The sequence below is a fragment of the Cucurbita pepo genome, chromosome LG03 (genome assembly GCF_002806865.2).
Source record: "Cucurbita pepo subsp. pepo cultivar mu-cu-16 chromosome LG03, ASM280686v2, whole genome shotgun sequence".
Lineage (NCBI taxonomy): Eukaryota > Viridiplantae > Streptophyta > Magnoliopsida > Cucurbitales > Cucurbitaceae > Cucurbita > Cucurbita pepo.
In genome coordinates, this window is record NC_036640.1 from 10,871,974 (window position 1) to 10,897,126 (window position 25,153).

Here is a 25,153-nt window from a genome sequence, read left to right on the forward strand (position 1 = left end):
TCACTTTGATTTGGGTCGATTGTTTTCAAGAAACAATTGGTTTCATTTGGTTATATATATAAAAGCTTTTCACTTTCAAACTTCACATTTAATCTCGTGCTTTTTATCTCGAATTGATCGACAACAGAGAGTCTAGCGTCTCTTTCCCTTCGCGTCTCATTGTCTTTGCATCTCACTATTGCTATTGTCCCGTTATCCATCTCTCCTCTCTTAGCCGACGACACATCTATCTCTCCTCTCTTAGTCGAGGACGCTGATCTTATCCGTGTACATTTAAAGTCTTACAAATTTTTTTATTTTGTCCGTTGATTTAAATAGTTAAAATTATCCATTTTTAAGGATAAGTAAAAATGACTAGATTGCCATAATTGGAATTGTCCAAGCTGGTGATAAGACACTTATCGCTAATTTAATCCATTTACCATGCTTCCACATAATTGTTTATCCATAGTCAAAAACTTGATTATTAAATAATTAAATGTTTATAAAATTGATAAATAAAAGATAAAAAATAACTAAAAAATACCATCAATTATTTAACTTTTATATACTTATTAAATTTAATTTTAAAATATAAATTTTTATACATATATAACAAATTTCGCACATATTTAAAATTAATCCTCGGATAAAAACTAATTCTCACAAATTTTTAATAAAATATTAATTATAGCATTATTATACTTGAAAATTTTTAAAATATTTTTAAAATAAAAAATTTAGAGATATTTATAATAATTTTGCCTAAAATTTAATACAATTTAATAAGGGAATGAAATAAATTAATTAAAAAGATTGAGGTAATGTAATTTTTCCTTATTTACAATTATTTTTTGTCAATAAATATAATTTTCTTATAATAATCGTAATATGCATGCCTTTAATAATGAAATAAATTTAATGTATTTTTATGGGAAGGTTATATTATGGTTTCTCCCTAATCTTATAATGTATTATATAAATAATAATAATTAAAAATAAATAAATACAGGCATTAACAATACGGCAGTTCAGGTAAATGGCCAGAGAAGGATAATCCGATAAATCGCACAGTCAAAACCTCTGGACTTCTGCCAGCCGTCCGATGTGTTCTCTCTCTACAGTTCCCGGTGACATATATATATATATATATACCTTTGCTTTACCGCTGTTCTCACATTACAGCCACGCTTGTCATTTGTTGCTAGAGAGAGAAGCACAGAGACCCAAGAGAAAGCGAGAGCTAGAGGAACTCGTTGCGGAGCCATGGCCGGAATCAGAGACATCGACGATTTGCCGAAGAACGACGCCAACTACACCGCCTTGACGCCGCTGTGGTTTCTCGAGAGAGCCGCGTTGATTCATCCTTCCAGATTATCGGTCGTCCATGGATCTCGCCGCTACAACTGGCTTCAGACTTACCAACGCTGCCGCCGTTTGGCTTCGGCTCTTTCGAACATTTCCATCGGCGCTGGAGACACGGTACTTCTCGTTTCTCTCTATGTTTTTTTTTTTTTCCATTTTTGACGTTTGTTAACTGTCGCTGCGAGAGTGATTCTTATGACTGACCTCACGTTGGCTGTTTTCGGTGAAATATCCGGAATCGGTGAGTGGAAATTAATTGCAGGATGAATCGTTTTTTTTTTTTTTGAGAAAATAAAAGTCAACCTGATCATGGAGGATAATTACTGCATTAGATTCTAAATATGAATACGTTTCTGGCATAAAGTGATGAAGTGTTTGGTTGGAATTTTAACCTGGTCCTATTTACTCTGTGATGTGGAAAGCGTGAAGTTTGTAGGCTTGTTTCGGGGTTGAATCTTCTGGTATTTGATGACTCCTAATATTTGATTACTGAACTCTCTCTGTGGCTGTAATGGTGTTAATTATTTTGGAAATTCATCATGAAATTCTATAGGATTGCGCTACAAATAGTCGATAGCGTTTAATGCATGTTCCTTTGGAGTTCTCATCTTGACTTGCGGAAATTTCGAGTATTCCAATTATGCCTCGCTGTTTAGAGAGCAGATTCAATTAAATTACCTTCACATAAACTTCTCTTGCGCAGAATCTCGAGGATTCTGTAATCTGTCTGATATGTTATCTTGGAAGTTCATTAGTTTTAAAGTCTATTTGAAAGGTTATCTGGGCGATTTATTGATTGTAACTGAATGAAAACTGATTGGTGATATTGTATTTAGGTAGCAATGATTGCACCAAATATTCCGGCTATCTATGAAGCTCATTTTGGAGTTCCCATGGCTGGAGCTGTTCTGAACTGTGTTAATATTCGTCTAAATGCACAAACAATTTCATTTCTTCTTGGTCACTCGTCATCTGCAGTTGTTATGGTGGATCAAGAGTTTTTTCCCTTAGCAGAAGAAGCTTTAAAAATTTTAGCTCAAAAGGGCCATGGCCATTACAAGCCACCACTTCTAATTGTAATTGGTGATGAAAGCTGTGATCCGGAGGCACTCAAATATGCTTTATCAAAAGGGGCCATTGAATACGAAAAATTCTTGGAAACAGGCAATCCCGAGTATGCTTGGAAATCACCAGAGGATGAGTGGCAGAGCATTACTCTAGGCTATACGTCTGGTACAACTGCAAGTCCTAAAGGGGTGGTTTTGAGCCACCGAGGAGCATATCTCATGTCTTTGAGTGCAGGCTTAGTGTGGGGGATGAATGAGGGAGCTATATATCTTTGGACTCTTCCAATGTTCCATTGCAATGGTTGGTGCTACACTTGGGCACTGGCTGCTCTCTGTGGAACAAGTATATGTCTCCGGCAGGTATTAATAAGATTATTTTTTTGAAGCAATTTATGCTTATTGAATAGTCCAAAGGACAATAGATTGAAGATTATTAACGGAAACACTAACAAGGTTTTGAAATTAAAATGGAAGATTCTTTTGAACTCATTCTCATTCACTCAATGGAAACCTGGTGAGTGCCTACGCCTGATGCTGTGATGCAATAAGCTTCCACTTCGAGGTTGCTCATCATTGTTGTTGACCCATCATCAGGCGATAAAGCTCTTTCCCCTTGATAAATTAAATGATGGCAAATTTTTGTGCTTTCTAGATGAATATCCTCATAAAAGTGGATCTCCTGGCTTCTAATTGCTGTAGAACATATGCCATGTTAACATTCTTATTGATAGCTGCTTTTTCCTTTTCGATTGTTGGTACAGGTCACTGCCAAGGCAGTTTATTCAGCCATAGCCGAACATAAAGTAACACACTTCTGTGCTGCACCCGTTGTTCTTAATACTATTGTTAATGCTCCTAAAGAAGATACCATCCTTCCCCTTCCCCATGTTGTCCATGTAATGACAGCCGGAGCAGCTCCACCTCCTCCTGTATTATACGCAATGTCACAGAAGGGCTTTCGGATCACTCACACCTATGGCCTATCTGAAACTTATGGTCCTTCAACAGTATGTGCATGGAAGCCAGAGTGGGACTCATTACCTCCAGAAGCCCAAGCGCGAATGAATGCTCGTCAAGGCGTACGGTACGCTGCATTGGAGGGTCTAGACGTCGTGAACACTCAGACAATGCAACCAGTTCCATCCGATGGAAAAACTGTTGGGGAGATTGTAATGCGTGGGAATGCTGTAATGAAAGGGTACTTAAAGAACCCAAAAGCCAACAAAGAGGCATTCGCCAATGGCTGGTTTCACTCAGGTGATCTTGGCGTGAAACATCCAGATGGTTACATAGAAATAAAAGACAGGTCAAAGGATATCATCATATCTGGAGGTGAGAACATAAGCAGTGTGGAGATAGAAAACATTCTCTACCAGCACCCGGCTATACTGGAGGTGTCTGTCGTCGCTCGAGCTGACGAACGCTGGGGCGAATCTCCTTGTGCTTTCGTGACGTTAAAGTCGAAGGTAGATAAGGGAAACGAGCAGCGAATGGGTGAGGATATAATGAAGTTTTGCAAGTCGAAGATGCCAGCTTATTGGGTCCCAAAATCTGTGGTATTTGGTGAGCTACCAAAAACAGCTACTGGGAAGGTTCAAAAGCATCTGCTGAGAGCCAAAGCCAAGGAGATGGGACCTGTAAAGACCAGCAAGTTATAATCAGTTTTGCTTCTAAAGGTAACTCAGTTTGTATACAATATTTACACAGATCAGAAGCATAGTTATATATATATATATATATAAATAGTTCTTAGAATACTTCATTATAAACCAAGCTTTTTAATTCGTCAATAGTTTGTAAATAAAACGGAGTTTGTTTGAGCGTTGTTGCTTGTGACTAACGGATTGAATGTTGACACGTGGGAAAGGAACGGTTTGTGTGCGTTTCCGTTTGATTGACGGACTAACGTTATATCCTAACCTTACCCAATAGATTGGGTCGACCTTCCCACGTACATAGTTAATCCACAAAATTGTTGGTAAAATTAATATTATATATATTTTTTTCTTTAAATAAAACATACAATAGACAAATAATAAAATGGTTAAAATATGTTTAATATTTATTTGTAGGTCAAAAGTTGATTGAAACCTCTGTATTAGTACATTTATTCTAAACCATTTCCAACTTTTTGATATTAATTTTTTTTAGTACGACCCAAAATTTCAAAAGTAAAGAAAGAAAAACATTACGAGAGAATAAAAAATTAAATGATTAATTAAAGATATACAAAAGTATGGGACGGGATGAGAAAGCCTCTCCTATACAATTTTCTATCTATTTTTACAAGAATTTTGTACATGACATTTGTGGGGTTCGAGTTTCTTAAGGAAATTATAATAAATCTAACCATAGAGACAAGGACGATAATTGACGACTTTGCTATCTTCTTGCTGTTTAAACAGAACGTTTTCACCGATCTTGACTTTAGTAGTTAAATAGACACCTGTACTGACCGTGTTTAGGGTCGTGTTTAGGGTCGTGTTTAGGGTAGAGAGAGAGAGGGAAAAAGAGAAAGGTGAAAGATGAGAAGGAGTAGTGGTAAACGTATCTTTGATATTAATATTCTTATCTTAACCCTTTCACTCTTTTTTTCATTTCACTTGAATCTCTCCCTTTCCTCCCTCCTCAAGCTATTTTCTCTCTCTCTTTCTGTCTCTGTCTCCTTATAAATTGGTGACCTATTTCCATTGGTTCCACACAAAATCCTTCATGAAACCCTCTGTCTCTCTCTCTTCCTCTTAGGGTTTTGAGTAAATTTGCAGAGAAATGGAAGATTTCAATGGTTTAGGGTATGGGGACACCTTCTGTTCACCCCATGATCAACAGGTAACTTTTCCCACTTTCCATCTAAAATTCAAATCCTTCAATTTTTTACTTTTAACCATGGGTTAAACAAATATTATTTTTAATTTAAATAGCCCAGAAAACTAACCCATCATCCTGACGACATGTCGGNTTTTAAAAAAAAAAAAAAAAAAAAATCTGTAACGGCTTGACGTTAGTGACTCCGCTGTCCACTAACAGCGTCTTGACGCCGTTTCCTGGTTGCTGACCTGTCAAAAACCGGATCACGTGGAATCTCTTCTGTCTTCAACCCTCTAAACACTCGTTTGCCAACGTGGAATTTTCATTTTCTTATTCATTAATATTAATTATTGTTATTATTAGGCAATGTCCGGGGGGAGTAAGTACGGAGGTTTGGTGCCAAGGAAGAAGCCCTTGATCTCAAAGGTCAATTAACAAACTTAAAATCCTTTTTATTTTATTCGTAATTAAAAATTACAATATATAAATAAAATTTAGTCTCTGTGTAATATTAACATAAAAATTCAATTTATTTTTAATACATTAATTAAATTCAAATTTTATATTTTAAATAAGAGTGAAAAGTGGTGTTTGGATGCAGGATAAGGAAAGAGCGTTCTTTGATTCAGCGGACTGGGCCCTATGCAAGGTGATTCCCTAAACCGAATAAGAATAAGACATCTTCTTGTGCCCAAACATATAGGAATAAGAATATGGGCTGGCCCATGTTTCATGAACCTTGGCCCACTCATAAAATAAATAAATTAATAAAATAATAAATTTAATGAATTATTTTTATTTTGTGGATATTAATATGAAAATTAAAGCAAGGGGCTGGTGGAGGGCATCATAAAACAATGGCAATGGTGGAGACTCTGCGACCGAAACTACAGGTAACCTCGCCTTAAATAATAATAAATTTTATTATTAAATTGGTGTAATATGTTAATTAATGGAAATTAATTTTATAATTTGCAGAGAACCCAACGCCAGCAGCTTCCTCCTCGGCGACCCGCTTGCACCTCGGGACAAGACAACCTTGTACCGGTAAAATATATACTAAATTTATTTTATTTTATTTTGTTTTATTTATTTATTTATTTATTTATTCTTACACGCCTTTCATTTTAAATTATATATATTTCCATTAAATAATTAGAAATATTATTGAATGTTTTATTATTATTTTTTTTTTATCTTTTTAATTTAATTTTAGTTTATTGTTTTTGCAGGAAGATTGATATTTATATTTCCATTAAATAATTAAAATGACGTTGGAGCTTACTTCGTTGCCTTTTTATTTTTTTATTTTTATTTTTATTTTTTTGAGATTGTCTTTTTCTTCCATAATTAGCTGAAAGGAAATGTGTAAATAAACTATTTATTTAGTAACAAATCAACGGAAATTTTATGGGTTTATATTTTCTTGAGAAACGTTTTTTAAATTATTAATAAATTATGATTTTTTCCACATTTTTTTAATAAAGATATTAACAAAATACTCTTTTAACGATGTTAATCAAGGTAACACGATCATATCATAGAAATGTAGGAGAATATCGAAGCCATGAAATACGAAATCTAGATTTCAAATCCCATTTCATGTGATGGGCATGTGCGTTACAATATTTTTTTGGCTTGATTCTCTATGAGATCCCACGTCGGTTGGAGATGGAATCAAAACATTTCTTTTAAGGGTGTGAAAACCTCTCCCTAGATGACGCGTTTTAAAATCATGAGGCTGACGACGTTACATAACGAGCTAAAACAGTCAATATTTGCAAACGGTGAGCTCGAGCTGTTACAAATGGTATCAAAGGCAGACATCAGGTGGTATGTCAACAAGGACGCTAGGCCCTCAAGGGAGGTGGAGTAACCCAAAGAAGACAACAGTGGGCAGTGTGCCAACGAGGACACTGGGCTCGTGAATTGTGAGATCTCACGTCTCTTATAAAAGGGAACGAAATATTTCTTATAAGGGCGTGGAAACCTCTCTCTAGTAAATGTATTTGAAAATCTCGAGAGAAAACCCGAGATAGAAAGCCCAAAAACGACAATATCTACTACCTGTGATTTGAGCTATGATATTCTTCTTTGATGCATTCATATTACTTTTAAAATGTCGGGTACAACTCTAAAATAAATGAATGAGATGAAATAACCTTCCCAAAAAAAATTTCAAAAACCAAAAGAACTTGGAAGGGAATCGAACGTAAATCTAGCTTCACGACAATAAACTCAAATCCATTCAATAAATATAATCTAACAGTTCAAGAATAACATGAACACGAGATGAACTATCGATCTTTAGGAGGATAGTTAATACTCACACTGAAATTTATGTCCCTACAAACGTTTGAATCCACAAAACTTGTCCTATAACCAATTAAATTTGCCGACTTTGTTTCTGAAATAAATGATATGTCTTCTCCACAGATTAAAGGATGAAATTCACAGCTTCCTAACTTAGCTATGAAATCCCAAAAATCACCTTTCATCGGTACTCATTTTGTACCATCTCTTGTATTAATGGTGGCAAATCTAGCTGGCTCCTTTCTTATGTTGTACCATGTTGTCTTTCGATAATGTCTACATCGATATATTTGAACTATACACGCCAACTACGTCGGTAACACATTGTATCATCGATTTAACTTAAAGGGTCGTGATATGATTCAAAAAGAATGTATCAAGACCCGAATCTAATCTAACTCAAATTTGTACGTTTTTAGTTTTAGATGCAATCTATGTTGAGTATCTCTGAGATAAACTCCAAGAACGGTGAACTAAAAGAGACAGAGATTCCTGTACTGAAACGATGAAAAGACTTCGAATTACTCGTTGTACCCATGTAAATATTTTGATAAAATTGAAAGTTTAAAGTAAAAATTAATACCGAGCGAAGTTTTAGGGAGCCATGCATGTGAAACCATTTAATGTTTGAAGGGGGAATATAATAAATGTGGGGATAGGTAATTTGGCCCAATGTTTATCAATTATTTTCACACCTTTTACCTGATGGAACTGCTCGTTAAACCCATAGATTTTAACTTTTTTAAAAAAATTTAAACCGCGTTTGTTGAGGAGAAGTTTACACCTTTTAAACAATGTTTCGTTATCCGAATCTCACAATCATCTCTCCTTGGAGGTCCAATGTCTTTAATGGTACACCGCCCAGTGTCCGGTTTTGATATCATTTGTAACAACCTAAACCCACCGTTAACAAACATTGTCCGTTTTGGTCCGTTACATATCGTCATCAGCCTCACAGTTCTTAAAACGTATCTAACGCTTTGTTCTCGACTCCAACTGTCGTGGAATCTCACAGATTTTCAGCCGTTTAATAGGTTAGGTAGAGAAGACATAGGAGCTGCCCTTAGCTCGTTGTATGGTGCACTGCTCATTGATATCAATAAAGTCTTTGGTGCATTATAATAATCTATTTTGCATAATTTTGGCTTTAGAGCATTTATGGCTTTTATATGGCCATAAATAAATTCTTATAGGGTGTCGAGTTTTAGCCCACGGTGTGGAATACAAATTAGTCGAAGATAATTGTTTCATCTCAATCGAGCTATACTCAAGTTGACATTCAAGACATTGATTTTAGTCCAACACTGCAGTTTCTCGATAACGTTAAAACTCATATTATACCCGTATATTAAATTATCTCAATGTAATTAATCATTTTGCATCGTAGAAAATGGATATTCAAATTTTGATCGAAACCCACGACAATTTTCTTAGAGTTTAGTAATAAATAAAGCGATATATTCAAACTTCCGACATTTTAGTTGAGATTGAGTTATGCTCAAATTGACATTCGACATTAAAAAAAACTTTTAACATACAACATTTAAAACGATCTTAACAAATGAAGAACTTTCACGGAGAAGTAAAATCTTTCGAAGATTTTAACTTACTATAGTAAAAGTAGGATAGAAGTCCCGAATTTCTTTTTTTACGGTGTAAAATTGTCAGCCTCGTCGTTCGATTCGATCGTAGTAACTCTCACGTCACAGTTGTGGCAATAAATATGGGGTTTTCCCTTCACAGCCAACCCTATAAACTTAGGGAAGTAGCTCCACAGAGAGTTGAGTTGTTGTTGGGGTCGCCATTGTTGCTCTGATCTTTCTTTTTCTTGAGAGCTATGGGGAGATCTCCTTGCTGTGAAAAAGTGGGGCTCAGAAAGGGAAGGTGGACTGCTGAAGAAGATGAGCTCTTGACTAACTATATCCGAGCCAATGGCGAAGGCTCGTGGCGATCCTTGCCCAAGAATGCAGGTCAGTTCATTTTTTCACGAGTTTCCTCGAATAGAACACCTCAAACAATATCTGTTAGCAGTGGACTTAGGCTGTTACCTTAAATGACACAAACCTAGGATTCATATGATTCTCTTTTGTTTTTTGTCCAAAAATGTGACAAAGTTTGAGTTTTTCGACTAAATTAATAAAATAAATATTCTCGTTACGGGAATGAAAACCGATAATACTTAATACCCTTAAAAGGTTACCGTCGTTGATCATTTTCATCATCGATTTCCTTTGACGTTTCAACCTATGACTCAATAATTTCTTATTTCTTATCTTTTTTTTATCTCGTTTTTTAAATACTCTCGTGAGATTTCACCTCGGTTGGAGAGGGAAACGAATCATTCCTTACGAGGGTGTGAAAAACTCTCCCTAGTAGATGCGTTTCAAATCATGAGGCCAACGACGATCCGTAACGGACCAAAACAGACAATATAGGCTAGCAGTGCAGTTGGGCTGTTACAGCTCCTTTAATCAATTTCTTTCCTAGTATTATTGAAAATTTTAAAAGTTTAAAGATATTTTTGAGACAAATTACAAAATTTAAGAATATTTTTATTAATTTAAGGAAAGAATTAGTTAAAAAGACAATACGGTAAATGTTTTTTTTTTTTTTGTTGGTTGGTTGTTATCTTTCTTCTTTGGACATGATCTTGAGACATATATGGTGTTACACGAAAGGATTGTTAAGGTGCGGAAAGAGTTGCAGATTGAGATGGATTAACTATCTGAGAACAAATCTAAAGAGAGGGAACATCACGGCCGAGGAAGAACAAATGATCGTAAAGCTGCATAATGTTTTAGGCAACAGGTACTTGTTTTTTCATGTTCTAACTGTTCTAGAAAATGTCATAAATTTTGTTCCAAAATGTAACTATTTGATCCAAAAAATCTAATCTTTGCATAAGTTTTCTTGTTTTCTTTCCATTTAAGTGTTGCCCACAATGATGCAGTACTCTTCCCATCCCTCTTTAAATTTAAAGCCAATTAAGACTAAGGCTGTGGCAGACACCATTATTGAGAACCCTCAAGTGTTCCCCTATTTTCACTCAATCTTGTCTCCCAATACAAATAAATACGCCCAACGACCTAAAACTAAAATTTTCGAGTATCGTTGTCATTAGGGTTTTAAATGAAGTTTGACTTTTTGTATCGTGGAGTTTATTTCGTTTTAGGTGGTCTGTAATAGCGGGACATTTACCGGGTCGAACAGACAATGAAATAAAGAATTATTGGAACTCTCATCTAAGTCGAAGAATCTATACTGTGACACGACCATCTGCTACGAAGTCTTCTTCACCGATCACTTGCCTCCTGGGGATCATTCCCGTGCCGAAGCGGAAGCGGGATGTGACGTGTGGAAGAAGGGAAGAACAAGGTGGCATAGTGAAAGGAAAAGAAGAGGATGATGGCAAGACATTGGGGAAGGAAGTGATATTGAGGTCCATAATGGGTGATGGGGATGGGGAGGGTTTGGGACCATATGAGTGGCTTGATGGCGAAATAATGACACTAAATAATGGAATGGTGAAAGCTTGTGGGAAGTGGGAATCAATGCATGGATGAAGATCATGGGAATGGGTATTCTTTTTCTTCACCCTTTGAAAAGGATCAATGGCTGAATTGGGAGTGGGAAGAATATGGATCGGTTCATGAAGGGCGTTTCGAGAAATGGGAGCTCGAGGATATTTCGTCTTGGTTATGGGAAACGGATCAAATTGATCTTTGAAGATCGAACGAACGAGTAGATTTTAAGAATGCAATAACAACGCTCACTCTATTTATGGTTAGATCATAAATAAATTATTTACTAGAGAATCAGTGGTACTTAAAGTGTAAGATATAACTATTCGAAAGATTATTGTTTGTAGAATATATATGTTTGTTCTCTTCTTATAATTTAAGGAACATACGATTCCACGTCATTCTATTTGTTCATCGGTAAACCTATTATTTGAATTTTTACTGTACCAATTAAGGTTGTTATGGGTTGGATTGGGTTCGGGCCCCTGTGGAATATTCTTTTAGGTTTAATCTAATTGAGGTTGTTATGGGTTGGGTTGGGTTCCGGCATGTGGAATATTCTTTTAGGTTTAATTTAATTGTTTGAGTTGTAAATTTTTTTCAATCTAAATAATTTTTATTAAATAATAAACTGAGTTATTTATTTTTCTAGGGTTTATATCAATTGGGAATTTTTCTAGCTTAGTTCCTTCTCGCTCTATCGGTCTCATTGCTTCGCTCCTCCTATTTTTCTTCTCTTGTCCATGGTACATAGACCATCTTGAATGTTCATGCACTTGGACCTCCACCATAACTTCGCGTCGTCGGCTAAGTGCATTGTCGCTAACGTTTCCTTCACTTCCTCTGTCACTGTATTTACGGCTCGGTTCTCTAGAGCCTTGGCATCTCGAACCCCACATAAGGGTTTGAGCTCTGGAACCTTTATCTTATTAAATCGTGCTACAACCCCAGTTGGGGTTTGGTCCCCCACCGCTCTCATAGTTGGGTTTAGTTTGGTGTTTAGATTCGCCACTTCGGCAATGACCATTCTAAGGGAGTCTCTAAAGTCTTCAGACAATCCTGAGACCATCTAGACGATTGCCAGTTGAGCATTATCTGACGCGTTCTTCCCTTTGAGCAACAGAGCCCATCGCACTAGTCTCTGCCTCAACGGATCTCGCGAGCTTAGGGGTCCCTCCCCTAGCTTATTCTTCTATTTCTTTAGCAAGCATGATCGAATGAGGACGATGGAAAAAGGGTTTTGTCGTCTTTTTCCCGCTTTCACCTTCGATCGCTCGGGACAAAATTGGTAAACATACATACCTAGGATCGTTCGTTTCCCCAAAACACTATTTTTTAAAAAAATTTAAGCAAAAAAGATCTACAAAGCTTATACTTTAGGAATCGTTGGAGAATGTTATAGGCTTTAAGCAACCTTTGGTGGAAGCAATTCTGTGCGTGTTCTTGTGTTCTTTCTCTGTTCTTCAACAACACGGCTCCCATTTTGGTGACCTAAACAAATGGAAACCGATCAATCATTCATCTCTGAGTAACAAAAACTATGGCTGTCACTCATCAGGATCTTCTTCCATGTCCAAGGAGATCTCAATTGGGCACCAAAATGGGCACTTTTCTCATGGTTTTGACCATCTTTTGTGGCTCGTGTTGCTTCGTTCTTTGCCTAATTGCCGAGTCCACTCGTTCTCGGGTACTAAAACTCTCGACCCTTTTGACGGTATCTCGTTTTTTGAAATTTTGAATGGTTTAAATGATGTGGAAAGATGACCTGGTGTCCATGTGTTGGATGTCATCGTATTTTGAGTCTAGTTAAGTTTGTGATTGTTTATAAAGTAGAAACATTATGACCTACCTCATTGCTAACTCCGCTCGTTTAAATGCTAAATTTGTCAACCCTTTTGATGATATCTCGTTTGAGCTTAATTTTGAATGGTGTAAACAATCTCGGAGACATGATGTCCATTCGTGTTAGATGAAGGTATGTTATCCTGTTTTAAGTCTAGTTAAGTTTGTGATAAACATTATGACCTACCTCATTGCTAACTCCACTCATAAACTTGCCAACCCGTTCGACGATATCTCGTTTTCGATGTGATGTTGTCTACTTCGAGCATAATTTTGAATGTTTTAAACAATCTTAAAAACATGAGGTTCATATTGTTGTGTTTTAAGTCTAGCTAGGTTCGTGATTATTATAGAGTAGAAACGTGCATAGCCGTGAGAATTCCAACCGGTCAACTTTGTACATATAATCCTTAGTTGTTGTAAATTGTTCGATATATGTTCTACTCGTGACGTTGTTTGCATTCTCAACAATTTATTTTCATAGGTGATATGGATGGATATAGATGAAAATAATAAGGTCGGAGAAAAGAGATGCTCGTACAGCGGCAGCGGGAAGACGCCGCTGCTGTGCACGGTGAGCGCCTTTCTCGGGATGGCGGTGATGATGGTGGTGCAACATTTGTATGTGTTGATTGCAGTGAGTAAGTCGCCGCCGCCTGCTCTCATTGCTTTGGATCCTTCTTTTGCCATTTCCAAATTTCTAACCTTTCAAGGTGCTTTCTTCTTCGTTTCAACATGGTAAGCCCCACATTTTCCATTTACTCATATGGGTTCTTAGTTTTGTTCGTTAAAGTAGTTTTCGAGTTCGATCCCGTGATTTAATGTGATATCAAAACCGGAGCTCTGATGTAACGGCTCATACCCACTGCTAGTTGATATTGTTTTCTTTGGGCTTCCCTTAAAAGTAAAACGTGTTTGATTGGGAAAAGTTTTCACACTCTTATAAAGGAGGTTTCGTTCTCCACCTCAACCAACGTGGGATCTCACGATCTACCTCCCTTCACGGCTCAGAATCCTGACTGGTACTCGTTCCTTTCTTCAATCGATATGGGACTCCACCAAATCCATCCCATTCGGAGCCTAGCATCCTTACTGACACACCGCCTCATGTCTACCCGTTCGGGGAATAGCCTCCTTGCTGGCACATCACTTGGAACCTGACTCTTCTGATACCATTTGTAACCGCCCAAGCCCACCGGTACTAAATATTTTCCTCTTTGGACTTTCCCTTTTGAGGGCTCAACTTCTTTGTGGTCACAATGTCTGGAACCTGGCTCTTCTGATACCATTGTAACAGCCCAAGCCCACCGGTAGTAAATATTGTCCTCTTTGGACTTTCCGTTTCAGGGCTCAGCCTCTTTGTTGTCACAATGTCTAGAACCTGGCTCTTTTGATACCATTTGTAACAGCCCAAACCCACTGGTAGTAAATATTGTCCTCTTTGGACTCTCCGTCTCAGGGCTCAGCCTCTTTGTGGTCACAATGTTTGGAACATGGCTTTTCTGATACCATTTGTAACAGCCCAAGCCCACCGGTAGTAAATATTGTCCTCTTTGAACTTTCCCTTTCAGGGCTCAGCCTCTTTGTGGTCACAATGTCTAATGTCTGGCTCTAATACTATTTGTAATTGCTCAGGCCCACCACATATTGTCCTCGTTGGCCTTTCTCTATGAGCTTCCCTTGAGGTTTACACACGGTGTTTCGTTTTCCTCCCTAATCAATGTGGGATCTCACATCTAAATATTAAATCTGATAGTGATTTAACATGATATCAAAACCCGAGCTCGAATTATTGTCTACTTAAAAATTTTAAATTTTGAATATGATAGTACGATTTAACCTAGTATCAAAATCGAAACTCCAATCATTACCGACTTAAAAATTTAAAATTTTGAATCTAACAACGATTTCAACACGATTAGGATAAGTTTTGGCGTGGGAGAAATTTTGTTGTTAATTGGATTGTTTGTGGAATCCGGCCATCTAAAGAACTGGTGGACTCCAAAACAGAGCTGTTTGGCGATCAAAGAAGGTTTATTTTCAGCCGCCGGAGTTTTTGAATTGGCGACGGTGTTCCTCGCCGCCGGGCTGTACGTGACGGCGGCGCGTGCACAGAGAATGTTTGAAGAGCAAGAAAACGTGAGAAGAGAGGTGGTGGCAAGTTACCATATCCACAATTCACCGCCGCGGACGCCGCCGCTGCAGACAATGCCGCCGGTTGGGAGAGAGGACCCTGTAATCATACAAAGCCACCAACAAGAGGCCCCCTTGTCGTCGCTGCTTCACACCGCCGCTTCCTGCAAACTCTCTCCTTAATTTTTTTTCTTTTAATTTTTTAATTTTATGAATTTTTTAATTCCCATTTTTGTATTTATTTTATATAATTAATTAATTTTAAATCATCAAATAATATTTTTTAATTAAAATTTTTTAACTTAATAATTTATATTGTTAATATATGTTACTAAATAAATATAACCATACTTATTTATATTAATTTATAATAATAGAATAATTTAATATATTAATATTATTATGGTAAATTAGTTTTAATGTATTATTATTTAACCATATTTGTAAAAACAATAATTTAAGAAAACCCACACTTTGTAGTAAATTTTGGCAAAAAGCACGTGCAAATAATCTCTCAAAACCAAACGACCCATTACGTTACGTTACGGTGGAGAATTGAAGCGTATATGAACCCTAATTCCTCGAATTGTTTTCACCACTCTTTCCGTTTCTTTCTAATAATAATCTTTCGAGTGTTCTTAGGCTTCGGGAATCTTTACTTGTTGATATCTAATCGATTGGTTCGTTTGTGTCAGTTTCTTTTTCGGCACGACTTTGATTCAACGATGGAAGTCAGCCAATTTCTTTTGGTGTTTTTGCATGTTCCCGTTCTCACTGTTCTATCTCGAGAGGTTACGTGGGGGAGAATTGTGGTTGATGGAAACACACCAGTAGCAAAAACGGATGAGAATTACGTTTGTATGACTTTGGACGTTTGGCCTTTTAACGAGTGCCCTCAAACGCCTTGTGTTTGGGATGGCAATGCATCGATGCTCGTTTTGGTGAGAATTTTGGATACCCATTAACAAGAATCACATGAAACATAGCTTTCTCTTGTAATATTCTTTGGTTCGTTTTCAGAACTTGTCTCTTCCTATACTTACTAAAGCTGTGGAAGCTTTCGGGACTCTAAGGATTAGATTAGGAGGTACTTTGCAAGACAAATTGATTTACGATGTCGGGAGCTTCAAGGGTCGTTGTCATCCATTTGAAAGGAGCAACAGTTCACTATTTCTAATTACCGAGGGATGTTTCTATATGGAAAGATGGGATGAATTGAACCGGTTTTTCAACAAGACTGGGTATCGTTCTTTGCTTTGTCCTTTTCGGGTTGTACTTATTTTTGTTGTTCGGGTCAGTAGTCCAACCACGATTTATCCTCTTTACACAGGGCGATTGTAACTTTTGGTTTAAACGCGATGTTGGGAAGGAATAACACGATGGGAAAGCAATGGGAAGGAGATTGGAACTATAGTAACACAGAGGCACTTATTCAATACACGATCGAAAAGAATTATCAAATCGATTCATGGGAGTTCGGTAAGTTGAATAATACTTACTACAGAGTAATTAATTCTCCTGGTTAAGTTAATTCTCTTGACAGGCAATGAATTGGGCGGTTATAATAGTATCGGGGCAAGTATTACCGCTGCACGATATGCAAAAGGTTCGATCAAGCTTCGAGAAATCATTGATCGTTTGTACAAAAACTCTCGACAAAAACCTTCCATCGTAGCACCTGGTGCATTTTTTGATGCCTCCTGGTATGAAGACTTTGTTAACGAAACAGGTCCGAACGTTGTTGATGTTCTCACTCATCATGTATACAATATGGGTGCAGGTTCGTCGACTGTTCTATTAACCTCGTTAAACGATTCATGTTCATAAACTATAGTTCGAATATTGAGAAATTAAACTTGATTTTGCAGGGAATGACACTGAGATAATTCATAAGTTTTTGGATCCTTCCTATCTTAGTCGGGAATCAAGTACATTCCAAAAGCTCGAGAATGTTGTTCAAAATCATGCCCCTTGGACTGTTGCTTGGGTCGGAGAAGCTGGTGGAGCCTATGGCGGTGGCAGTCCCTATGTTTCTAATACATTTGTCGATGGTTTCTGGTAATTAGTATTTTCTCCCCTTTCTTTCATTCGAGTTTTTTTTTTTAATAACTTGGGTATGAAATTATAGGTACATAGATCAACTCGGGATGGCTGCTTTGTACAATACTAAGGTATACTGCAGACAAACTTTAGTCGGTGGACATTATGGTGTTCTTCGACCTGAGACTTTAACCCCTTCACCTGATTACTACGGGTAAGGCAGACCATACCATTAACTATCTCTTAAACCCGTTTAGTAACGATTCTCATTGAATTTAGCATTTTGTTTGTTGTATTAGTGCACTTCTCTTTCACCGTCTCATGGGTCCAGGTGTTCTCAAGGTTGACAATAACGTCTCTTCTTATTTGCGAGCTTATGCTCATTGCTCGAGAGAAAGAGTAAGAAACCCTATTTAAAACGGTCGTCTTTTTCAACATTTTGAATATTAAAATGAATACATATTGTAACTTATTTGAATTTATGATCTTATTATAGACGGGTATAACCGTGCTTTTCATTAATATGAGCAACCAAACTGACTTCATAATCGAGATTGAAAACCACACTAATGTGAGTTTGGCTGAGAAGACGAGTCGAATGAGACAGATCTCGAAAGGTGGAAGTAAAGTATCGGATTTGGGAGCACAACGAGAAGAATACCATTTGACTCCAAGTAACGGTCTGCTTAAGAGTCCCACGGTGCTTTTGAATGGAAAAATATTGGAGACGACAGAGGAGGGAGATTTGCCGAATCTTACACCGGTTTATCGTCAGAGTAACTCTTCTATAAGTATCGCTACTTGGTCTATTTCGTTTGTTGTCGTTCCCAATTTTGTAGCCTCAGGTTGCAAATGATTCGATCGCATACGCTCCTAGTGGGTCAAGCCCGTGTCGACACATATATGTCATATAATTTTTACATATAAGTTTTTGTGTCAATTTTTCATTTATTTATTTTAAGGAATAATTCTTTTTTTCTTTAACAATTTATAAACTTAAAAAATTATAGGAAAAACAAATTAAAGTTTAGTGGCATAATTGGAGTTTATGGAAGTTTTGAGGGTAATTTTGGAAAATTCAACCCAATGTTTGAATCCGTCCCTGATTAAAAGTATTAACAAGACGGGGAATCATTCCTTTGTCACTATGAAAGTATTCTTTAAATTTTGCGAGATTCCTTATTTTTTATAAACGGGGTCGAGGATGAGGATCGTATTTCCCGTCCCGTCTCACCCGTCTCCACTTTTTTACATATACGTCCCTACCCCACCCGTGGACAAGTCTCCCCATCCCAGAAACTGTAAAGGGAAAGAATTCCCTAAACTCGTCCCCCAACCCGCCCTTAAACATGGATTCTTCATGTGAGTTAAAACCTCAAACCTATATCTTTTCAAGTGAGCTAAAAACGTCTTATCCATTAAGCTCGAATTAGCAACTTTAATTTCATAACTTTTAAATTCCGACATTCAAAGAGATAACTCTATCGAGCTTACGTGCTTTACGAGTAAGATTAATGGATCATAATCGGGTGATTCTTATTAATTAGAGATAACATAATCTAATTTTGTTGAAATTGTGGTTGTAAGTAAGCAACTTGGTCATAACATAACCACTTTATCGAGTGGTGTTATTTCATTCACATATTTTCCCCCAAAAAAAAAAAACACAATTTATTATTTATTTATTTTATTTTAATACTGAAAATACAAAGTTGCCGCCAAATTCAAACACCAAAAGGTGGGCCCGCGTTGACTAATCACAAATCAGACGGTGGAGATGAAAAGTAACTATTCAACTTCTATATCAACACCGTTCTTTCTTTCTTTAACTTCCATTAATTAATTAATTAATGAATTAAAGGCTAAATTTATTATATATATTATTTAATTATAAAATTTAAAAATATTGGAAAATAATAAATAATACAAATGCAAAAATGGGAGTGGCGCCCTTTTTGTTGATTTAGGGGCACATTTTGGCGGGGAGAAGGGTTTTTTTTTTAATTTTTATTTTTTTTCGGGCAGGGGTATTTTCGTCATTTAGAAAAAAACAGCAGAGAGAGGTAGCTAGGGTTTCTGTAGCTCGCCTTCTCTGTGTTGGTTGTTTATATTTAAGATGGGATTTTCAGATCCGGTTGCGGCCAGTGCATTTGTGTCGGTTCGATTCCTATTTGATCCTCTCTTTCTTCTCTCAAATTCTTTCCCTCCTTCTTTCCCTCTGCATTTTCCTTTCAATCTTTCGTTTTCCCTCGCTATTCTGAACCAACCCCTTTTTTTCTCTCTGTTCTCCACGCTCTCTCTCGCTCTAATCTTATCTATTTCTCCCTCTCCCTTATCCGTTTCCCCCCCTTTTGTTTCCTCCATTGATTTCACTTTCTGGGTTTGATCCGTTCTTCATTCATCCCCTCTCTGTTCTTCGATCTCGCTTCCCCTGTTTTCCCCTGTTCTTGATCGAGGGGTTTCTTCAGTTACTCACCCATCATTTGATTCTGTGGTTTCTGATCGTTTCACTCACTACCCACTTCGAGTTTTGGGTTTTTTGAATCTGGGTTTCTCTTAGATCTCTCTAAACAGGTGACTAATGATGGATCCGAGTGATAGAGTGAGTATTAGCCTCTGTTTTTCTCGATTCCTTCTGATTTTGAGGTTTTTCCCTCTGGTTTCTGATCGGTGGTTGCTAATGATGCAGGGATCGGAATCGGAGGACATATCCGGCAAAAACTCCGGCGGGGTTTCGTCGGAGGAGAGTATAGTGAACGAGCAGAACAAGAAGACGTGTGCGGACTGTGGCACTTCGAAAACCCCTTTATGGCGAGGCGGCCCGGCTGGTCCAAAGGTGATTTGATTGATTCATTGATTGAGTGATTGATCTGAACTCTAATGAACATATCTTCTTCGTTGATCCAAATCTCTGATATCTGTTTACATCTCTGTGATTTGTCAGTCTCTTTGCAATGCGTGTGGGATCAGAAGTAGGAAGAAGAGGAGGGCAATTTTAGGGTTGAATCGAGGGGTTGTTGAGGATAAGAAGAGCAAGAAAAGCAGTAGTAATAACATTAGCCATAGTAAGCTAAGAGATAGCTTGAAACAGAGACTATTGGCTTTGGGTAGAGAGGTTTTGATGCAGAGATCCAGTGTTGAGAGGCAACGTAAGAAGTTAGGTGAAGAAGAACAAGCGGCTGTGCTTTTGATGGCTCTGTCTTATGGCTCAGTTTATGCTTGAACCCGCCGCCATTGACAGAGCAATAAGAACACAAACAAAAAAACAGCAAAATCTGACCCAGAAAGTGTATCTTCTCCATCCATTTTGTTCAAATCTTTCCCAAAAATTGAGTGAAATCCTCTTAGTTCATTATTGTTCCTCCTCCTCCTCTTAGATCTCTTCCTTTTTTGTTGTATTAACTAACCATTGCCATTTTGGATGTTGGAGAGTATTGAGTAATGTAGCTGTGTTGGACGAGCTGGATAATGAATTCTGTTGAACATTGTCATTGCAGATTCTTGTCTCAAATTTGAATCAAATCTTTGTTTGAAACATTTTTTGGTAACTCCTAAGTTTGTGTGTTTTTGCTGTTCATTTATTGTTCTTTGTATGATTGTGGTATTAAACAGCTGAAAATAATGAAGTGAATAGGGAATTTGAAGCTCTAACATTTGGTGATTAAAGCATATATATTGTTTTATTTTGTTGTTCGGTTTACATCGGAAAGTCAACAAATTAATACAATTGAGAGGGAACGGTTGTCCGTTTTGAGAAATTTTATATTTGGGATTTCAAATCCTTTAAGAAAAGGATTTGAAGATATCATTTTCATATTTGGATTCGATGAAAATTAAATGTTTCTCAATGACATAAATGCGTTTGTTACAGACATGTTTCTATGTCGGTACACTGCCCCGTGTCTGTCTCTAATATCATTTGTAACATATTGCTATTGTCTGTCGTCTGTTACACATTTCTATCAGACACAGGTTTGAAACGTGTCTGTTAGGGGGAGATTTTCACACCGTTATAAATAATATTTCGTTCTCCTCTCTAACTGAGGTGGGAATGTAGCGTATGTTCGGGAGTTAAATAATAACTGATCATAATTAATAATTAAGAAAAATAATTTGGGAAAAAGAAAATAGAGAAGAAATAAGAGAATTGTTATCCATAACTTATGTGGCAGTGATGCATGGGGTGGAGAAGAAGGGGATGGATTTTTTGCATCCAATCATTTTGCTCCAAGAAACTTATCATTAGGATAACTGTCCTTTTCAACTTTTTATTTATTAAACTTAAAAGAAAAAAAAAGGTAATTTTCATTAACAATAATTGTTCGTAATCTCGTTTTGTATCGACCCATGTCCCATATTTAGAATTCAGATTCGACATCTGTGTCCTCTAGTATTTTCCTGCGACATGGTCACATTATGAGACGGTAATACGTAACAGCAAAAACGGACAATATCTATTAGTGGTGGGCTTGAGTTGTTATAAATGGTATCAGAGTCGAACACCGAGTGATGTGTGAACGAGGACACTGGACCCTCAAGGGAGTGGATTGTAAGGCTGTTTATGATGACAATACGTAACGAACCAAAGCGGACTCCTCCCGAGCTTCAAAGAGGCCATAAAATATCATATTGAATTGATAGGGCCAAATTAATCATGGGCTTGCAATGATCAAATTTATTTGATAATGGGTACTCGTAAAGGTTGCATGAGCTATCATTTTCTAAAGAAATAACGAACAATGTATCCCACACAAAAACCACTTTTGAAATAGTTGATGAAACGCTTGGTATTGAATTTGGTAACGAGTATTTTTTTTTTTCATTTTTGAAAATGCTCGTTCCTTTGTCGTCTTTTAGTGAAACTGAGAGACAAACGTCCTTCTACCTATCGGTTTAACAGTCTCTCATTCGCTTCGTAAACTCGATCTCACAACTTCTCTCTTCTCTTGTACTAGATAAAGGTATTCGCAATGCTCTAACGCCTATATTGGTTAAGGACCGAACTGTCTTACGACATTCTGAACTCAACTCACGTACCGATCTACTAATAGGTGACGAAGAGCCGACATGAGAGGATGAATTGAAATAATGGAAGCGGTAATTTTATGTTCAAGTCATAGCTGGAATTTTTGAAATATATAAATTAAATTTTTTTAAAAAATGAATAGATTTTTTTACCCAAAAAAAACAACAAATTATTTATTTAAAAGAGGAGGTGAGACGGACAAATGGTAGTGGAAAGGGCTTTCCAGAGGCATTGCCAGCTGTCACACTGGACGGAGATGCTGACGTTTGCATGAGATTTGTAGCGTAAATACCGAAACTACCCTTTTGTATTTGTTGGAAAATTGATTTAAAAAAAAAAAGAAAAAAAAAAAGAACTCATTGGATACCCATTTTAAAAAAAGGTGCACCACACATCACAGTGCGTGCGATCCAGCTAATCCTGTCCCCACGCCTTGTCCTTGTCCCTTCCATATTTACAATTACATTAAATGCCCTTCCCAATCTATTTTTTCTTTTTTTTACAATTTCATCCTATTTTATTTTAAAATTTAAACAATAAAAATACATTTTAAACTTTATTTATTTTTTCAATTTTTAGAAATTTTAATATCACTCATAAATTTTCAAAAATTCTGAAAAATATCTAATATAGGGACGGAAATATATACTATTTTATTTAAAAAAATATTTAAAAAATACTCGAAGTTATTACCATGTTTAAAAAATATCTACCATTTTTAAATTGCACCTAATAAATCATCCTTTATCTTTTTTTAAAAAAAAAAATTAAATATTTTCATATTAGTTTTAAAAGTTTATTTAAAATAGGGTATTTTTCAAATTTTTTTAAAAAGTATTTAAAAAGTTTAAATATATTAATGAATATTTAACTTTAAAATATAAAATATTATTTAAATAAAGCATAAAGTTTTAATAGTATTTTTTAAAATTAATTTAGTTTATTTTAAATTTTAGGATAGATTTTTGTATAAGAAATTATCCAAAAAAATATATTATAATTATTATAAAATATATATTTAATATGCAATTTTATAGAATTTAGACAAATCCGGGAGCTATTTTTAAAAACTAAATATCATTAATTAAAATTAGTGAGTGAATTAAGGTAAAATTAATCCAACGGTTCAGATTAAGTTTGATCATCGGAACGCAAATCGACAAAAAAAGGTGCAACTTTTTTAGAATGGACCCTTTTTCATACAAAAAAGAAGGCGTTTGGCTTTATGGTTGCACTTGCACATGCAACTATGAATTATAATAAAATAAATATTTATTTATTTATTTATTTATTTATTTATTTATTTGTGTTCGTGACAGCTCAGTAATGCCATTAAAAAGTTTTTAATTTTTCTAAAATAATTTTCAAAGAATTCTGTAATTATTAATTGGAAAAATAAAGACCGTTGATTTGCTTTCTACCCAAAAGATGGATCTTTCAAGATTCTCGTCGGTTTGATTTTCTTCTATTTTTTTCAATCAAATATTTCAATATATATATAAACAAACAAACACGACTACGAAAGAGTCACGAGATACGATCAAAAGAGAACAGATCCCAAAGAGATGTATCGAAATAACCATCTCGATAGAAGTTTAAAGCCACGTGGAACTATATAGGAACGAAACGAATTAGCTAGAGTAAGCTAACAATCACTTGGGAATGTCTCGGGGTAACGCCATGAACATGAAACTTATATTTTCGTAGCTAATATGAACCTAACTCAGTAGTTTATATGTAAATTAATTAAACAAAACACAAGAACATGAGCAATTTAGTAGCTAGTCAAACATGTTTGAATTTTTGTTCTAGAAAATGAAACAAACAAAAACATGTTAGACCATGATTCAAGGGTTTGTTAAAATATAAAGAACACGACATTTGTGAATAATAATGTTGTAAAAGGAGCTAAATCAGTGTGAGAAACAAGAATTCCAGCTACTAAACTTTTGCTTTTCGTTAATTTCGACCATTTACAGACTGAAACAAATGGACCCAGATCCGCCATTGATGAACAAATGAAGAACATCAGAGAAAAAGAATATATTATTCAGTTGTTGAACACTAATTGAAAGGACAAACATGAACAACAAGAGATTTGATACATACAATTATGTTTTTGTTTTTGTTTTTGTTGTTCCATGGACGAATTGAATTAAGAATACAAGTAAAAACACATATAATTTATATATTTTGAGCAGATTTACAAATCGATTCAAATAACAATGGAGTTAGAAAGGAGGAGATTCTGGGCAATTTTTGTTCATTACCGCAAATTCTTGAAGATCGAAACCCCTTGTGTTCAATCTCTCCCGTTTTTTGCTCCATCAATTTCCTAGATCTGCAAAATCCGCCATTATTGCAACTTTCTGTGCTCTGTTATTTGCATTTAAAACAAAGCAAGCAAGAACAAAAACAGAGGAACAGTAAGAACAGAGCAAGCCCAAGAGTTCGTCAAACGGCCGGCAGCGGCGGAGCCCGGTGGCGGAGTGTGAAAATAGAATGGGAAATACGGCACAATCGGGTTCGGCGGTGGGGGGGCCGGGTAATTACTGTACGGAGGCGGTTGGTAGTACCCACTCGGTCCGTAGTTGCCAGGCGGCGGCGGCGAGGAGGAGTATGTGTAAGTGGGTTGAGATGGAGGTGGGGGAGGAGAGTAATAGTAGGTACCGGAGCTGGGGGGAGAAGGTGGTGGTGGGCAGTTGATGGATGGAGGAGGAGACGGCGGAGGAGGTGGTGGAGACAGATACTGGCCGCAGGGATTGTCACAAGCAGAGCACATTGTGCATTCGATTTGGTATTTAGCGCCGGCGAGAGTGCGGCGGTCGGCCGTCGGAAGCGACGAAAATCCAGCCGGAAAACTGAGGAGAACCGCCGTGAGAGAGATGAAAAGTTTCAGAGAAATGGCAGTTTCCATTGTCGGGGGAGAGAGAGAATCGGAATCGGAATCGGAATTGGAGTTTTATTTTTTAGGGAAACTGAAGAAGAGAAGTGATATGAAGTGAAGCTAAGTGGTTTTTGGGAACAGTGGAGATTATTTTATTATTTTTATGGGGTTG

At 36.5% G+C, this 25,153-nt stretch overlaps 7 protein-coding genes across 10 annotated transcripts; 6 read left to right on the top strand and 1 right to left on the bottom strand.

Moving 5' to 3' along the window:
- The first annotated feature begins 1,139 nt into the window (after window positions 1–1,139).
- LOC111791747 (acetate/butyrate--CoA ligase AAE7, peroxisomal-like) lies at window positions 1,140–4,230 on the top strand. Of its 2 annotated transcripts, none has more exons than XM_023673217.1 (3): window positions 1,140–1,461; window positions 2,181–2,771; window positions 3,173–4,230. In XM_023673217.1, the coding sequence occupies exons 1-3, from the start codon at window positions 1,246–1,248 to the stop codon at window positions 4,067–4,069; spliced, it is 1,704 nt and encodes a 567-aa protein (XP_023528985.1). In that variant the 5' UTR covers window positions 1,140–1,245; the 3' UTR covers window positions 4,070–4,230. The 2 variants fall into 2 exon arrangements, with proteins under 2 accessions (XP_023528985.1, XP_023528986.1); XM_023673218.1 differs by lacking the exon at window positions 1,140–1,461 and adding an exon at window positions 1,486–1,585.
- An 879-nt stretch (window positions 4,231–5,109) lies between these two features.
- LOC111790104 lies at window positions 5,110–6,638 on the top strand. Its single transcript, XM_023670910.1, has 6 exons — window positions 5,110–5,240; window positions 5,583–5,645; window positions 5,821–5,868; window positions 6,047–6,112; window positions 6,198–6,266; window positions 6,452–6,638. Exons 1-6 carry the CDS (start codon window positions 5,181–5,183, stop codon window positions 6,458–6,460), a joined length of 315 nt encoding a protein of 104 aa, XP_023526678.1. The 5' UTR covers window positions 5,110–5,180; the 3' UTR covers window positions 6,461–6,638.
- Window positions 6,639–9,327: 2,689 nt separating this feature from the next.
- LOC111790103 (transcription factor MYB111-like) lies at window positions 9,328–11,404 on the top strand. Of its 2 annotated transcripts, none has more exons than XM_023670908.1 (3): window positions 9,328–9,502; window positions 10,211–10,340; window positions 10,690–11,404. In XM_023670908.1, the coding sequence occupies exons 1-3, from the start codon at window positions 9,370–9,372 to the stop codon at window positions 11,093–11,095; spliced, it is 669 nt and encodes a 222-aa protein (XP_023526676.1). In that variant the 5' UTR covers window positions 9,328–9,369; the 3' UTR covers window positions 11,096–11,404. The 2 variants fall into 2 exon arrangements, with proteins under 2 accessions (XP_023526676.1, XP_023526677.1); XM_023670909.1 differs by having other exon boundaries at window positions 10,705–11,404.
- Window positions 11,405–12,593: 1,189 nt separating this feature from the next.
- On the top strand, window positions 12,594–15,211 carry LOC111790284. The gene is made up of 3 exons (XM_023671148.1): window positions 12,594–12,740; window positions 13,380–13,633; window positions 14,818–15,211. Exons 1-3 carry the CDS (start codon window positions 12,594–12,596, stop codon window positions 15,209–15,211), a joined length of 795 nt encoding a protein of 264 aa, XP_023526916.1.
- A 427-nt stretch (window positions 15,212–15,638) lies between these two features.
- Window positions 15,639–17,926, top strand: LOC111791689 (heparanase-like protein 1). Of its 2 annotated transcripts, none has more exons than XM_023673140.1 (8): window positions 15,639–15,969; window positions 16,049–16,269; window positions 16,359–16,507; window positions 16,572–16,808; window positions 16,897–17,086; window positions 17,157–17,282; window positions 17,368–17,467; window positions 17,565–17,926. In XM_023673140.1, exons 1-8 carry the CDS (start codon window positions 15,754–15,756, stop codon window positions 17,922–17,924), a joined length of 1,599 nt encoding a protein of 532 aa, XP_023528908.1. In that variant the 5' UTR covers window positions 15,639–15,753; the 3' UTR covers window positions 17,925–17,926. The 2 variants fall into 2 exon arrangements, with proteins under 2 accessions (XP_023528908.1, XP_023528909.1); XM_023673141.1 differs by having other exon boundaries at window positions 17,676–17,926.
- Window positions 17,927–19,193: 1,267 nt separating this feature from the next.
- Window positions 19,194–20,605, top strand: LOC111791877 (GATA transcription factor 15-like). Its single transcript, XM_023673378.1, has 3 exons — window positions 19,194–19,670; window positions 19,758–19,904; window positions 20,013–20,605. The coding sequence occupies exons 1-3, from the start codon at window positions 19,650–19,652 to the stop codon at window positions 20,289–20,291; spliced, it is 447 nt and encodes a 148-aa protein (XP_023529146.1). The 5' UTR covers window positions 19,194–19,649; the 3' UTR covers window positions 20,292–20,605.
- Window positions 20,606–24,122: 3,517 nt separating this feature from the next.
- On the bottom strand, window positions 24,123–25,135 carry LOC111789705 (leucine-rich repeat extensin-like protein 6). The gene has a single exon (XM_023670371.1). It carries the CDS (start codon window positions 25,009–25,011, stop codon window positions 24,484–24,486), a length of 528 nt encoding a protein of 175 aa, XP_023526139.1. The 5' UTR covers window positions 25,012–25,135; the 3' UTR covers window positions 24,123–24,483.
- Window positions 25,136–25,153: the final 18 nt, after the last annotated feature.

What these genes read in the sequence shown, in the direction of transcription:
- LOC111791747 (XM_023673217.1), top strand. Translation starts at nt 1,246, where the DNA reads ATGGCCGGAATCAGAGACATCGACGATTTGCCGAAGAACGACGCCAAC. An exon ending in CCATCGGCGCTGGAGACACG is followed by an intron (nt 1,462 to 2,180) that starts GTACTTCTCGTT and finishes TATTGTATTTAG; the next exon opens with GTAGCAATGATTGCACCAAA. An exon ending in CAAGTATATGTCTCCGGCAG is followed by an intron (nt 2,772 to 3,172) that starts GTATTAATAAGA and finishes TTGTTGGTACAG; the next exon opens with GTCACTGCCAAGGCAGTTTA.
- LOC111790104 (XM_023670910.1), top strand. Translation starts at nt 5,181, where the DNA reads ATGGAAGATTTCAATGGTTTAGGGTATGGGGACACCTTCTGTTCACCC. An exon ending in CGGACTGGGCCCTATGCAAG is followed by an intron (nt 5,869 to 6,046) that starts GTGATTCCCTAA and finishes TGAAAATTAAAG; the next exon opens with CAAGGGGCTGGTGGAGGGCA. An exon ending in CTCTGCGACCGAAACTACAG is followed by an intron (nt 6,113 to 6,197) that starts GTAACCTCGCCT and finishes TATAATTTGCAG; the next exon opens with AGAACCCAACGCCAGCAGCT.
- LOC111790103 (XM_023670908.1), top strand. Translation starts at nt 9,370, where the DNA reads ATGGGGAGATCTCCTTGCTGTGAAAAAGTGGGGCTCAGAAAGGGAAGG. An exon ending in ATCCTTGCCCAAGAATGCAG is followed by an intron (nt 9,503 to 10,210) that starts GTCAGTTCATTT and finishes GTTACACGAAAG; the next exon opens with GATTGTTAAGGTGCGGAAAG. An exon ending in CATAATGTTTTAGGCAACAG is followed by an intron (nt 10,341 to 10,689) that starts GTACTTGTTTTT and finishes TGTATCGTGGAG; the next exon opens with TTTATTTCGTTTTAGGTGGT.
- LOC111790284 (XM_023671148.1), top strand. Translation starts at nt 12,594, where the DNA reads ATGGCTGTCACTCATCAGGATCTTCTTCCATGTCCAAGGAGATCTCAA. An exon ending in CCGAGTCCACTCGTTCTCGG is followed by an intron (nt 12,741 to 13,379) that starts GTACTAAAACTC and finishes TTATTTTCATAG; the next exon opens with GTGATATGGATGGATATAGA. An exon ending in TTCTTCTTCGTTTCAACATG is followed by an intron (nt 13,634 to 14,817) that starts GTAAGCCCCACA and finishes CAACACGATTAG; the next exon opens with GATAAGTTTTGGCGTGGGAG.
- LOC111791689 (XM_023673140.1), top strand. Translation starts at nt 15,754, where the DNA reads ATGGAAGTCAGCCAATTTCTTTTGGTGTTTTTGCATGTTCCCGTTCTC. An exon ending in TGTATACAATATGGGTGCAG is followed by an intron (nt 16,809 to 16,896) that starts GTTCGTCGACTG and finishes TTGATTTTGCAG; the next exon opens with GGAATGACACTGAGATAATT. An exon ending in ACATTTGTCGATGGTTTCTG is followed by an intron (nt 17,087 to 17,156) that starts GTAATTAGTATT and finishes ATGAAATTATAG; the next exon opens with GTACATAGATCAACTCGGGA.
- LOC111791877 (XM_023673378.1), top strand. Translation starts at nt 19,650, where the DNA reads ATGATGGATCCGAGTGATAGA. An exon ending in TGATGGATCCGAGTGATAGA is followed by an intron (nt 19,671 to 19,757) that starts GTGAGTATTAGC and finishes CTAATGATGCAG; the next exon opens with GGATCGGAATCGGAGGACAT. An exon ending in GCGGCCCGGCTGGTCCAAAG is followed by an intron (nt 19,905 to 20,012) that starts GTGATTTGATTG and finishes GTGATTTGTCAG; the next exon opens with TCTCTTTGCAATGCGTGTGG.
- LOC111789705 (XM_023670371.1), bottom strand. Translation starts at nt 25,011, where the DNA reads ATGGAAACTGCCATTTCTCTGAAACTTTTCATCTCTCTCACGGCGGTT.